This window comes from Cervus elaphus, chromosome 12 (genome assembly GCF_910594005.1).
Source record: "Cervus elaphus chromosome 12, mCerEla1.1, whole genome shotgun sequence".
In the NCBI taxonomy this organism is placed as follows: domain Eukaryota; kingdom Metazoa; phylum Chordata; class Mammalia; order Artiodactyla; family Cervidae; genus Cervus; species Cervus elaphus.
Window position 1 is genome coordinate 34,598,243 of NC_057826.1, and position 14,290 is coordinate 34,612,532.

Here is a 14,290-nt window from a genome sequence, read left to right on the forward strand (position 1 = left end):
GTTCCTCTAATCTCACAACTCTCTCGTCTCCCTTCATTCCACGTATTTCACAAGTGAGGCTCAGCTTTTCTCTTGTACACTATCCTTTCCCCTTCAGAGTACCGAGTCACACACTGATAATACAGCTCATTTGGGTTATGGGAATTTAACTTTGGGAGGAATCTCATTTAACGTCTCAGCTACAAGGCATTTCTCACATTCCCAGGGATCATTCTGGACTTTTCCAATTTCTTGAGCAGCTTGAGGGTGAAAAGGGGGCCACCGGGTGGCCATTGTCACAATGTGAAGCTGTGGTTGCTTAGGTTTTGGTGGTAATAACCTCTGTATGCTATGTTTTCTTTTGTCTTTACCTTTTTCTTTGGGACTAGGTTTCTAACTACATAAACCTTGAGTATTGTAGTTTCAAACCCAAGGCTCAGAGAGGTTAAGTAGCTTGCTCAAGATCACACAGCCAGAGAATATATACAAATACATGTGGGTTATATATTAGTGAGGGAGGAAGTCTTCTGTTTGACATTATTCACATTCCTGTATTCTCCCTTTTCCTCCCAGAGGAATACACATTTCACTTTTTTAATTTACTTATTTGGCTGTGCAAGGTCTTAGCTGCATCATGTGGAATCTAGTTCCCTGAGCAGGGATCAAAACCGGGCCCCATGCATTGGAAGCTCAATCGTAACCACTGGACCACCAGGGAAGTTCCCATACCATTCACTTTTAAGTAGAGGAATTTTAAGTAAAGATAGAGGACCCTGATGCTGGCAAAGATTGAAGGCAGAAGAAGGGGAGGACAGAGGATGAGATGGTTGGATGGCATCACTGACTCAATGGACATGAGTCTGAGTAAGCTCCAGGAGTTGGTGATGGACAGGGAGGCCTGGGGTGCTGCTATCCATGGGGTTGCATAGAGTCAGACACGACTGACTGACTGAATTGAACTGAGAGGAATTAGAAAGAATAAAACTCACTTTGCTGAAGCAAGAATTCAAACCCAGGTTTGACTCTCCAACCATATGCTTAACTGACTCATTATTTAGAACTTATATTAATACACACCATACTGGAAGGATTAAAATGAGATTCAAGCCATGTGTAGTTAAAACCTCAGATCTCCAAGGAGGTTATTGTCTATGCTGTGGTTAAGGGGTAAAATGTGATTTCAAAGGCATTGAAGGTGGAGAGCAAGCTATAAACAATACCACCTGCAAGGTTCGAGTTTTTATTTAGAAACACGCCCCTAAGACAGGTGATACATGTTTTGGTTACTTGGGGCACAGATCAAGCTGCATAAATGTTTAACACCTTTTTCCCTTTCTTTTTTAAAAAAACAAAAAAACAAAAAAACGTAGTTCATGGTTGGGAGATACAGCTTTCACAGAATGGTCAGGTGGGAATAGTTTACACGATGTCAGGCTTATCCTTTCTGGCTGGCTTATTCAGTTATTTTCTAATCAATCGTATTGACAAAAAGGAAAAAAACACACACACCAGTGTTACAAAACCTTGTATTAATCATTTCCCTTCACTTTCAATATAACGTTGATATGAAATATAGCCATGATTCTTAGTTACATGGGAGGAAATGAGTAATAAATACATTGTAGCAAGTTTAAACCACAAGGGTGTTTCACTGGTAACAACATTTGAAAACTGTACACTTGCAAAGAACAGCATCTTCAAACATTAGTATATCTGTATATCAGTAAAGCTTTTACATGTAACAAACATGCTATTTCCATATATGACAAATTTAAAAAATATGCATTGCTTGGCAACATGAACTAGGCAAAAATAGTTCTTTGTTCACTAACTTTATACAGGAAAACAGGACAAAAGGCATGCATGTACAATAGGGATGCCTGCACGGGGCATGCAACAAAAGAAAGCTTTTTAAAAGTCAGCTTACATTAGGCATAAATACATGAGGGTTATATATTAATAAGGGAGGAAGTCTTCTGTTTGACATTATTAACATTCCTGTTTTCTTCCTATTCCTCCCAGAGGAATACACATTCACCTTTAAGTAAAGATAAAGGAATTACAAAAAAAAAAAATAGTAATAATAATAAAACTCACTTTGCAAACATCTCTGATGACTTGTAAAACAAACAAAAAAATCAACGTTAGTGTTATCACAGCCCCATGTGCAAATTTTCCCTCCACAGGGCCTTCTTGTATCAGGTACACCTGAATGCCTTGGTTAGGCTGCTTTCCTGCACCAGAGTTGGGGCCGCCTGCCCAAGACATTTCCAGAGGACCAATGTGATGGGGGCTGCCTCTCCCCCTCTCACTGCCCTCCTGGTTGTGCGCCTACATCTTCAACCCAGCTCAGCCCCCAGCCCAGGCTCTCGGGAAGACCCCAGTTCCGGTGGCGGGGAGCGAACATCTACAAGCCTTGCACCAGCAGTAGCTGAGAGAGGGGCAGAAGAACAGAAGACCCAGAGAAGGCTCCCATTCCGCAAAAGGCAGCCGACGACACCTCAAAAGAAAACCTTGTTTCCCTCAGTGTCTCTTCAAAGGAATGGGAGAGGGGGCCCAGCTGTAGCTCTAATCCTGAGTACCAAAAACAGACTGTCAGTACACAGGATTGGAGAGCTTGGTGCAAACAGCCGCCCTCTGCAGGCAGACCCAGCAGCATCTATTTTGCTTGCTGGCCCTTGGTTTAAAAAAGTGAAACTCAAAAAGCATGTGGAAAACAAAACAAAACAAAACATATCAGCAGCAATGTTTCATTTCTTGTACACAATTCATGTGTGTCTTCCTACTGTTTCTGGTAAGAAACCACTATGAATAAAAAGCACCAATAAAACATCATACATGATAACAATATCGTAGAATACCACTGTCCCTGGGACAGTGTAGAGATGTCAAATACACACTGCTTAAATCAGAACGAGGGGGGGGAAAAAACCCATGTAGTGAAATAGATTTTACTCTGAGATTTTTAATGTTTACTATTTACTTAATATAAAACAGTTGCATTTGGGGGTCAATGGGTAAATACAAAAAAAGGCACTGCCGCTTTATTACTAAATATCCGACTTCACAGCCTTATGCATGCAACCATTTGAATTTTTTTTTTTTTATAAATAAAGTTCTTTTGCTTTAGGATTTTTAGATTGAACTGTATACCTGCAGTCAACACAGGACTCAAAACAAGGTGGGGACAGGCTCCTAAAATTCATCAGAACGCTCAACTTAAAAAAATTAAAACACTAAGAGCAAAACACAACTAAGTAGATAAATCTATACACAGTCAATGAAAAATAAGCTTTTCTTTTAAAAAAAGAATTATGTTGTTATTAATAACAGACTTTATCATGGTTACCAGCCATAGCAAGTTAATAAGTAACATATCCAAAATAATATCTCTAATAATCAGATAACCATTGTTTCTATATTCAGTGAAGGAATAAATAGAAATTCAGATTTGCAAATGCTTTAAGGTCTTCTTCCTTTTAAAGGATTCATGCTAATGTGATTGTGTTCACAATCTGTTTTCTGAACAACCCGAGTCTTTATGGATACATGTGTTTTGCAGCAGATTTGAATGCTTTCTCACTTCTCCATGAGATGTGTTATACCCCTGCTTCTTCTATTAACGTTCTCAGCATCCAAAATCACCTTCGCAAACCGTCTGGGTCTTGCCTTTGGCCTTCGACATCTTTGACCTGTTCTTCCCGGCTCACACATGATCGTCCATCCTAACACATTCCCCAAGTAACCCTAAGCTCGCTTAGAAAAGGGATGTGGAGGATGAATGTTAATGGCACTTGGTTAAAAAAAAAATCAACTACAAAATGCTGCCTCTTTCTGCACATGAATTTGCATCTTTAGAACATAGTCGTCACCCAAGGAGAGCTTTTTTTCCTAATGCAATGCAGGATGTTGTGGATTCAAGCCTTCTTTGCTTGCTAAAGGCTCTCTGTGGCTAAGATGTTCCCACATTTTAGACCTTAAAAGGATTTCACAAGCCTCACAACATCCAAGGTTGGGTTGGGTGTATATTTTTAATCTTGAAGGTAGAAGGAAGCTGTTTGGATTTCATTAAGGCCTTGTAATTGTATATTTACTTCATTAACTTCTTTTTAAAAAAAAAATAACTCTAAGAAAATGCAGTGATTTTCATGGTCTGATGTCTTAAATTTCAACTCTGACTTTGCTAAAACAAACAAACAAACAAACAAATGGTACCAGACTCACCCATTCAGTAAACAGGCCTCCTACCAGCTCCCTGATCTCGCCTCTGGCCGAGCTGGCACACCATCATTTACACAACCCAATTTTCCAGCGCAGAGCACAGCTCCTCATGGATTTTCTCTAATACCCTCCATTGCATCAAATTCCGAAACATAGTCTCTCTCGCCCTTAAGAAATAGAGCTATTACTTTGTGGTAGCATAGTTTGTTAATCTCTCACCATGTAAGGAGTCGTTCTGTCTCCCTTCCGTGTAGGTAGATAAATCAGCCCACAACACAGCAACTCCCTGACGTCTGTAATAGAACCTTCTTGTCCATCATGGAGTCAACCTTTCCCACATCATCTTCCACGGCTCACCTGCAACGTCTCCCCGCAGCTCTCTCTGCCACTTGCTGACTGACCGTTTATACACTGTTGCTAGACCTTGCTCCTCTCCTCCTTTTCCTAGGCGGTGGGTGATCGAACCTTGGGGGGCTAGGCTCGGCTTCCTGCGAGCAATCCCCTGTAAGTGGTATTTTGAGCTTATCATCTGGATATCAAGGCCTCCTGCCAGGAAAAAAATATCCATCCTTGCCTTTTCTCCTCCAGTGGAACTTGTACCCACCTCTGTGCGTGTGTGGCCAGGAGCGATAGGATGAAACCCCCTGGTAGAGTGGGGAGACAAAGAGGTGTCTCTGGGTGAGACGCAAATTCATCACAGAAAGGGCAGCAAGATTCTTACTGACTCTCCAGGTGACTGCGCGCAATCCCGTAACCGATCACATGGTGGCGCCCTCCCCCGGTGCTCCGCTCACTCCAGCCACATCCTCAACTCCGCCTACACGCTCCTCCCACCCACAGGTGGGAGACACCACTCAGGCCTACGTGACCGCATCCTTCTTCCCGAGAAGCAGAGCTTGGCAGCCATTTAAAAAGACAACCCTGCTGCTATTATAAAAATAGAGGAAAAAAATGAATCCCTATCAACAAATCCTTTACAAAAACCATAGTATGAAGAAAAGTTCTATCCCAACTCTTTACACATTATGTACCCTTTAAAAGTGTTATGTAAACAATACACAAATCAAAGTTTATCTGAAATTTTGTTGGAGCGGATTTCTCCCTTGCTGCCCCAGTTGCCACGTGGACTTCTTGCGGCTGGATTTCAAGCAGGGGCCTCAGGGAATCCAATCAGAGGAGACATAAAAGAGCGAGCCGCCGTCACTCGCGTTTTGGTCGCGGGCATCCATGCCTTCCTCCTGGGCTCTGACTTCGAAGGTAGGCTTCTGAGAAGGCTCCCAAGGCAGGGGCGTCTTCCTCCCTCCCGCATCTCTCATCTCTTTTCAAGCGGTGCTCTCCCCCTCAAACCCATTTCCATCCAGGAAGCCACTTGCATTCCCTCCACCTCCAGTCCTCTATTTCCCTTAGAGACCCCTCCCCATGCCCCACACCACGCCATCCCATGACAGAAACAAATGACAAAATAACCAATCCCAGGTCTACTGATATGTTTACAAGGACGACCTACGCTCTCACAAAATCAAAATGGGAGAGGGACCAGGGGAAAAAAAAGGCTGCAAAGTATCTTGGAGGATTCTGTGCAACCCTGAAGATGGCTAACACTGGACCCGCAGCAGTTGATTTCACGGCCAGCGCGGTCACTCTCATCTTCAGCTTCTAGATTGTGGAGGTCCGGTCAACCCCGTCTGGGAGAGAAAGCAGGACACAAATGGGCGCAGGTGAGCAAAGCAATTCCGTTCATGCCCACCAACTCCAGCATCATGCATGTTGGACTTCCCAGTCTCTGAGGACAGATAAGGGTTAAATTCATCCATCCATCCATTCGCTCATTCTTCACACACCCACCCATTCAAAATAACTTTTTGCCAGGAGCTATACAGAGCCTGGGAACCAAGCTGGGAAGACCTAATCTTCACCATTTAGTCCAAGTATATATATCCTGGATGGGACACAGACATGTGAATCGACAGAGACATATGAGGGATAGGTGCTCTGATGGAGTATGTACCAGATACAGCAGGAACATGGAGGAAGGAGTGTTTAAGTTGCTCTTGGAAGTCAAGGATGGGTTCACAGAGAAAGATCTGATAATTCTGTAGATTGTAGAAAGATCTGATAATTGCCAGATCTGTAATTCTAACCCATCACAACTGAGCAGACCAGGGGGATCTGTCTGACCCAAACTGATCCAGATTCTGTCTCAAGAATCTAATCTGAGGCAGAGACACCAGTGAGATTGGTTTTTTTTTTGGCGGCACCTGGAACTGAAAGATCCAATGGATGTGGGAGAGTGCTGAGATCACCCAGCATATGTCATGTCTGGGTTATAGAGAATCAATGGAACCGAGAAAGTGGGGGGCATGCCTGTCAGAAAGGAGAGGTCATGAGTGAGCAAGGCCACAGAGGGAGCCGATGGCCACCCAACCCCTTTTCACGTGGGACTATGGGAGCGTCCACAGAATCAGACCGTAAGGGTCTCCTGTACTGTGAATAGGAGCTTGGACATAGGCAGCTGGGGATTTATAAATGGTAGAGTAATAACCAGATTTGACTTCAGAATGGCTTCTCTGGCATGGCTGGTGGCAGGAGGACCAGTTAAGAGGTCCCTACAACGATCCACGCTAGAGTTTCTCCAGTGAGCAGAAAGAGGCATGGATCAGTCATAGCAGGTAGAAATGATTAAGTTCAGTTGACCACTAACTGAAAGCTAGGATGGGATGCAGTATGCCTCCCTGGTTTCGCTGATATCCACATGTCAGTAGATGTGTCCTGGTCTAAACCTCTTCATCACAAGTCCCGTCTAGCAGAGGTGCATCCAGATGCAATAGGCAGAGCTCAGGTATGAGAGGGTGCGACTGAGTGTTCAGAGAAAACTCGAGGACCTAAGTGATATGGAGGAGCCCTGAGCTCACTGCAGGGTCTCCTGACCTCCTCATGGGTGGTGCCAGAATTGCATCTTGCTAGCAGGGACTTGGGAGGAGAAATGTTTCTTTAATTCATATTTTTAATGAGATCACTGTAGATCCACACAAGAAACAGCACCCTGTTTCTAGGTTTGCTCCTAAGGTAACATTTTGCAAAATTATATTACCACCAAGATATGATGTTGATGTAATCTACCCATCTTACAGATTTCCCCAGTTTTACTTGTACTTTGTGTGTGTGTGTGTGTATTAAGTTCTATATGATTTTTTGAGAGATTTTAAAGAAGGGAAGCAAATAGCCCTGCGAGCATCTCTCCTTTTGGATGATCAATCCTAAAGGTCCCCAGGTGTGCACTAATCACCTCTCCCACCTTCTGTGCGTATCAGTTCTTAGCCTCCTGAGTGCTGGCTCTGCCATGGTAACTAGTAGTGGGAGTACAGTGAGCATGTGTATGTGTGCACACACATGTGTGTGGGCGAGGTAAGGGTGTAGAGGCCACTCCCTCATCTGTAGAAGTGCAGTGCACAGTCTTGCTGGGCCTCACTCATCCACTCATTAATGCCAGCCTTTCATAGTTGTCAAAGAAAGGATCTGGAAACAAGGAAATCTCAACTAACCCAGCCCCAAGTTGCATTTTCATGGAATTCTATCCCTGTACCTCACCCTCCAAGGGTGACGGTTGGTATTCAACTGCAGGGAGATAACCAATTGATGAAGTGCGGACTCAACATTTATAGTGGTGCAAGTCATGCACTGCACAACTCAAAGGGGCACCATTCACATGCAGTCATCATAGGTTTTATAATTACGGTGAACTTCAAACAGAAGATGGAACAGTGTCTTGAGAAAGTGGAGCCTTTTTCCTGTTTGCACAATATCTCCATATCCCCACTATAAGCAGGGCTTTAAGTCACAAAAAGAAGTGAGGAGAGAAGGTAAGAAGGAATGACAAGGGGATCAGGTGATGCATGAACCTCAGAACACCAGAGGGTGGACCGGGCGTTCCTCCTAATGGTTTGATTCACTATGGACTGCATTCTGCTGGACAGAGCCTCGTTTTTGAGGCTGTGGACATTCCTGCCCGTGTGACCCCTCTGTGGGAGGAGGAGAATGGCCAGGCTTGGCACTGAGTCCTCCTGAATACCTGGGGCTACCAGTTGGGAGCAAGCCATATAGTGTCAGGTTGAAAGCCTTAAAGACTCACAAATCAAGATGGCAGAGGCAACCCCCTCCCCAACCCCTGGGCTTCCTCACAGCTTCTATCGGAGGAGCATGGCAGGGAAAAGAAGAGATGGGTAGAGAAGGCCAGAGAAAAGTAGCTTAGACCCACACTGAGAGGGCAGCAGTTACTGGAGGAGACAGAGCAGAGATGTCATCATGAAAGGATGGGCCCAACAGCCTTAGAATAGCCATCCTGGGATGTGGTGTCCCAGGAACTTGGATACCTCTCTGCTCTTTCCATGAGATGCACGCAGAGGAGCATATTTTACTACTCTGCTTTCCTCTCCCGAGTCATTTGTCCTCCTGTAAGATGACTTCATTCATTGGCAGAAATTCTGTCCCCAGCAAGGTCATCTCCCCTGGCGCCTGGCAGGGGTCGGCCGGCAGAAAGGTGCTGTCACAGGGGGAGGGCACACCGCCACTGCACCTAACCAGGCCATCCTGAACCTAATTTGCACCCGCCGCTCAGGAAACTGCTTACAAGGCTCCCCCCAGAAAGGGTTATTGAGAAAAAAACACAGCAATAAAAAGGCTTAAGAGATTAAGAAGATGAAAACATTAGCAAAAAAAAAAAAAAAATCAGTTCACAGAGGTTCCCTATAAAAATAAAAGAACAGGCTAAAAAATGAAATCTTTCAATGAAAACCTTTTATGAGAGTATTTGGCATTCTTGCTACTAATGATGACAATGTTAGTACTCAGCAGATTGATAAGAGCTGCCAAGGTGCCAATTATGTGAGCTCTATCAAGCCCTGGGGGAGTGGCCAGTTCTTGCTGACTCCCACAGGCAAGGTAGGACTGAGCAGAGTCCCTCCTAAGCCAGCCCCAGTCAGGCATCAGGTGGGAGGGCACCTGGGTGCCTGCAACCGGCTGAGTTTGGCCTGAAGTCTCAGGCCTGGAGGCCTTCCCTTTAGGACATAATAGAGATATAATTTGCATACCACACATTTCACCCTTTGAAAGCATACAGTTCAGTGGTTTTGAGCAACAGCTGTGCGACCATCACCACCATCTAATTCCCAAATATTTTTGTCACCCCCCCCTAAAGAAATCTGGTACCCGTTAGCAGCCACTCTCCATTCCCACCTCCCTCCAAACCCTGGCAGCCACTCATCTACTTTCTGTCTCTATAGATTTGCCTACTCTGAACACTTTGCATAAAGTGAATCATATGCTGGGTGGCCTTTGGTGTCTGGCTTTTTCACCTATTAGCATAACGCTATGCCAGTTCAGCCATGGAACAGCACTTCATGCGTCTTCAAGGCTGAATGACAATCCTGTGTGTGGCTACGGGTGAATCCTGTCCATCTGTGTTCATCTGTGGATGGACCTCTGGATTGTGTCCCACCACGCCTCAGGGGCTGTCAGAATGTTGACCCAGTCTCCCTGGTTACCTGGAGAAGAGGAGCTGGTGACACCTCCCCCAGAGGTACCAGGAGTGAACCAGTGAGGCTTCTAGGATCTGAACTGAACGGCCAAGGGAGAGTGTGGTGCTGGCCAATGGGGTTCCCTGGAACCTCAGCAGGGAGGGGTCACAGAGGGAGCCGTGCACCCCACCGTTCATCTGGTCAGAAACCCTGGGAGGCCTTCAGCTAGCTCCCTTCTGGTGCTGAGCAGAGGCTGTCCCTGGGCTTCAGAGAGCCTTGCACGGGTGAGGTCAGGAGGGTGCAGTCCTGGTCTGTGCTCCACACAGAGCATTTATCTGCCTCATATTTGGTCTCAGGATAAGACTGCGTTTGCAGAGACTAAAAGTCTAAACACCCCTGGTCAGGAGGACAGAGGTCTCTGGAGCAGTGGCCGATGACAGCCTTTCTCTGCACCGCCACCGGCTAGCACACGCCGTGGCTCTGCGTGTGCCCATCTCGGGGGTGGGGGAGCAGTCCAGCCTGGAGACGGCTGTCGGGAAGGGTCACAGGAGGCCTCTCTGGATTGCCGTGACTCACAGCCTCCCCGGAGGTTGGCAGGAAGGGGCGGACATCTCTCCTCTGCCTGCCAAACATCCCTGGGGCTGGCAGCGAGTCCAGCCAGAGAAAGGCACCCGTTTAGTACCAGCAGGGCACTGAAGGCCTCCCAGGGCTGCTGTGATGACGCAGGGCTGCAGGCCAAGCTCACAGCGGGACGACCCAGCCACCTCTGGGAGCTCCTCTGGGGCTGCAGCCCCGCACGGCACGGACGCATCCAACTAGACTGTCCCTGTCAGACCCAGAAGGACGCCTCGGGGCCCCGGGCGCCGTGGAAGCCATTTGGAACAGGGAGGTATAAAAACAGGCAGGGATTTTGGTTTCAGAAATTCTATTTTTAGAGCACGTTGGGATATGCTTGGACCAGACTGGGGGATCTAGTGCCGAGAAGGAAAGAATCCAATGCTGCGGGGGGATGTTTCCACTAAAAGCCACGTCTTGTGTTCCTGACTCCTCCAGTGCCCACATTTGGCCAGGACAATCATGGGGCTGGGACTCCAGTGTGCCCTGGGGGGTGGGGCCGCTGGGCAAAGAGGAACAGCATGCTCTCCAGGGCCCCGAGTCACCCCCAGAGGAGGAGCAGAGCAGGGTGCTGGGGCTCGCTGTGTACGGTGTTGTGTGCCGTGGATGGTGTGGCTTGACGAAGATCCAACAGCCCCCCAAGGCCTCTCTCCCCTGCCCCCTGCCTCCCCCACCCTGTGCCCTCAGGGCCAGTGGTTCTCCCAGGTGTGCCAGGCCATGCCATGCCGGGAGGACGCACTCACCTCCCAGGGCGTGCTCGGTCATACTGAGGCACAGGGACTCCAGCCTGTTGTTGATGTCAGGTTCAGTCACCGGAAGCTGGAATTCTGCAGGGGACAAAGGCTTACATTGGTGACAGGGGCTCTGACAACAAGGAGAAAGTATGCGCAGTGCTGCTGGCTCCACCTGCAGGGTGAGGATTTGGTGAGACTCCCTGCAAGGACTTGGGGGGACAGCCAGGGCTGCCTCCCTGAGAGGACTTGGGGGGACCGCCAGGATGGCCATGGACAGTGTGTTGCACTCGGGTTCAACTGACCTCTCAATCTGTTAGACACCCTGAGTCCACTGCAGCTGGATGAAAACCGGTGGCTAAATATAGCTGTCATAGTCACAGTCTGCCAGGCCTCTGCTCAGACCCCCCCAGCGGCTTCTCACTGGGGTAAAAGCCAAGCCCTTCCTACAGCCTGCAAGGCCCTGCAGACCTAGCCCTTGTCACCTCCCTGCCCTCAAACAGCTTCCCCTTCCTTCACTCCCTCCTCCCAGACCCTCTTCTACCCCAGGGCCTTTGCACTGCGATTCCCTCTGCCCAGAATGCTGGTCCCTGGACGATCCCATAGCTCACTCTCTGCCTGCTGTCACGTCTCTGGCTCTCCTGCCTCCTTGGAAAGGACTTTCTGTTCATTGCCGTGAACAGAATTTTTCCACCCCGTCCTTTTGCTCCATCTTTTCTCCGTCACCATCACCTGATGTGTTATGTGTGTATTTGTGGCCGCCTCCCAGCTGAGTGTTTGCTTCACCGGAGCAGGACTTGGCTCAGCTCCCTGTGCCCAGAACTGGGCCTGCTGCATTTCTGCTTCATTATGAAGCACAGGAAAGGAAAACCATAGCCTGGTGGGAACCTCTTCTGAGTCCAGCACCCTGCTGGGTGTCCAGTTCTCAAGTGGGTCTCCCAGAGGCTAAGTGGCTTATCAAGGCTAGCCGGCTGACACTAGCTGGGACAGGAACCCACATAGGTCTGACTCCAGAGCCAGTGTTCTTCTGCACACCACACGTCTGCCAGTGCCTGTCAAGGCTCTCGGTCTCCAAGCACTTTGAAGCAAGGTCTTCCGCTGCCCAGGACAATATTGTGCATCCTAACGACAGAGCCAGCTCTATCGTCTGGACCCTCTCCACCCCTCCAGGCTCTGGGCCCTCCTGCTCCAAGGGAGAGGCAGCCCGGGTGCCTCCTCTATCCTGCTGGGGCTCATCACCAGCACTGCCCCCATTGGCCCCACCTTGCGGAGCTCTTGAACATCCTTGACTAGTTTGGAAGCACCTCGCAGACACTTCCACCATCGTCACCATGATGCTTACAGATTTCTCTGACTCTCCCACGATACCAAGACATGGCCTTCTGCACACCTCATACATGTCTACTGAGTGATGAAGAAGATGGAGCAAGAAATAGAAGGAAACTGACAGCTATTGTGAAACTCAGACAAAATTGTGAAATCCATGGGGGAAGGCAGAAAAAACCCCGCAGTGGGATGTGTTCTGAGTGCCTGGGAAGTGTCAGCACTGCCGCTGTCTTCCCATGTGACCCTGAGAAGTTCTTCCCTTCCTTTGGGCCTCGGCTCTTCTGCCTGCAAAGTCGGGAAAGAATCCTCAGGCCCCAACTGCAGGCCACTTCCTGGCTCCTAAGAGTCTCCACTAGGGGGCGCTTGGGGCCAGAGCCGGGGAAGGAATGAAAAATGAGGTTGGTGGTTTGGTGGGAGAGGAAGTTGAAACCAATGGCTAAACCAAAGTATTTGTTTTCCTGGATGAGCTATACATTTAGGTCCCCTTTGTGATCTATGTTCCCCATTACCAGCTAATTCTGAGGCAGATGTTGTTTCTGTTATTTAAAATTCTCAAAGAGAAGGTTGGCAAAATGGATCACTATGAGGAATACCGGAGAGCAGATAGAGTTCTTTCTGACACAAGTTCCAGCATCCATGGGTTTGAAAGACAACTCTGCCAATTCATGAGCAGACAGAGGATGGCTGGGCTTCCAGGGAAGCTGGGAGCCATGGAGAACGGGTCTCCCCGGCCCCACCCACCCCTGCTCTCAGAGTAGGGTTGGGGCAATTAGACAATCCAGGGAAGAGTATTTTAGTATTTTCATCCATTCATGTGAAAATCATATGCATGCAAAAATTAGCAGCCTTCAGGGTGTGAAATCTATAAAATAGAAACACAATTATATATATAGCCAGTTAGCAAATATATATATAAAAAAACCCTTAGCAATTATAGCCATCCATATGCTCATTGTAAAATTTAGTTTACTCTCTAGCACTCCCCTTTAAACAAACACTGTGGAGAGATTTGGATAAATAAAGATGCTCGACATTTGGAGAGAAGTGTTTCAGCTGCAGGATTTCTTGCCAACACGCAGCAAAATGCCATTTTCCAAGCCTGGGATTGCGTGTTCCAAAAACAGGGGGCTGAGAAATGTGGGGCTCTCTGCTCCAGAATCTCCAAACCTTCGTGGCTGCTCTTTTAGGTTCAAAGTTGGCATGCTCGCTTTTAATCCTCCAGATCTTCCCTCGGGGGCATGAGCGGAGTCATGACCCCTACCAGTCTTGAAGTGGCTCTGAAAAATTCTAAGTCTTGGGAGAAGCCTATATGTTCACACAACAGAGTTTCCTAAGTGCGACTTTTTAATTGTGTACTTGATAAAAACAGATCCGAGGCATCTCCCCGCACATACGAGACAGAGGGAGACCAGCCAGGTGAAAAGCAGCTTCTATCTCAGGCTGGGAGCCCTCAGCCATGACTGGCTCAGAGGGCAGCACTCTCAAAGCCCTGGCTAAGTATCTGGGCAACTCCTGCCCACAGATCCACATGAACTACAGGCCAACTCTTGTCCTGGTTCCTGCTCACCCTAGGGGCTCATCGTGTTTATCCCGGCCCCCGCAGCAGTAAGGGACCAGGCAGATGTAGTTTTGAGTCTTCAGGAAGACAAATAAGACTCGGAGCCCTCTGTGTGATTGCCCAAGCAGGCCTGCTTCCTTAGCTCAGGTGGCATCTCTGAGAATGAGGAATTCTTCCCCTCTCCACCAGACCATTCCAGGATTTAGGGTATGTATTTGAGGATCCCCAGTTCTAGGATGCCCAGAGTTGAGGCTGAAGGGGGACTTTTAACTTTGCCCTTTTAGAAGTCCTACAAAAACACGGACTGCTGCTCAGGCCCAGGGTCAAGAGGACTCTGGAAGGAAGCA

General features: G+C 47.7%; 1 protein-coding gene across 3 annotated transcripts in view; it reads right to left on the reverse strand.

Annotated features, from left to right (window-relative positions):
• Window positions 1–1,487: 1,487 nt before the first annotated feature.
• The window catches only part of SAMD4A (sterile alpha motif domain containing 4A), a 221,876-nt gene continuing 209,073 nt past the window's right edge, over window positions 1,488–14,290 (reverse strand). For all 3 annotated transcript variants that reach the window (XM_043919926.1, XM_043919928.1, XM_043919927.1), the window contains 2 exons: window positions 11,072–11,155; window positions 1,488–5,885 (listed from right to left, as the gene is read on the reverse strand). In XM_043919926.1, the coding sequence (XP_043775861.1) occupies window positions 5,857–5,885; window positions 11,072–11,155 (113 nt within the window). In that variant the 3' untranslated portion in view covers window positions 1,488–5,856. The remainder of the gene's footprint in view (window positions 5,886–11,071; window positions 11,156–14,290) is intronic.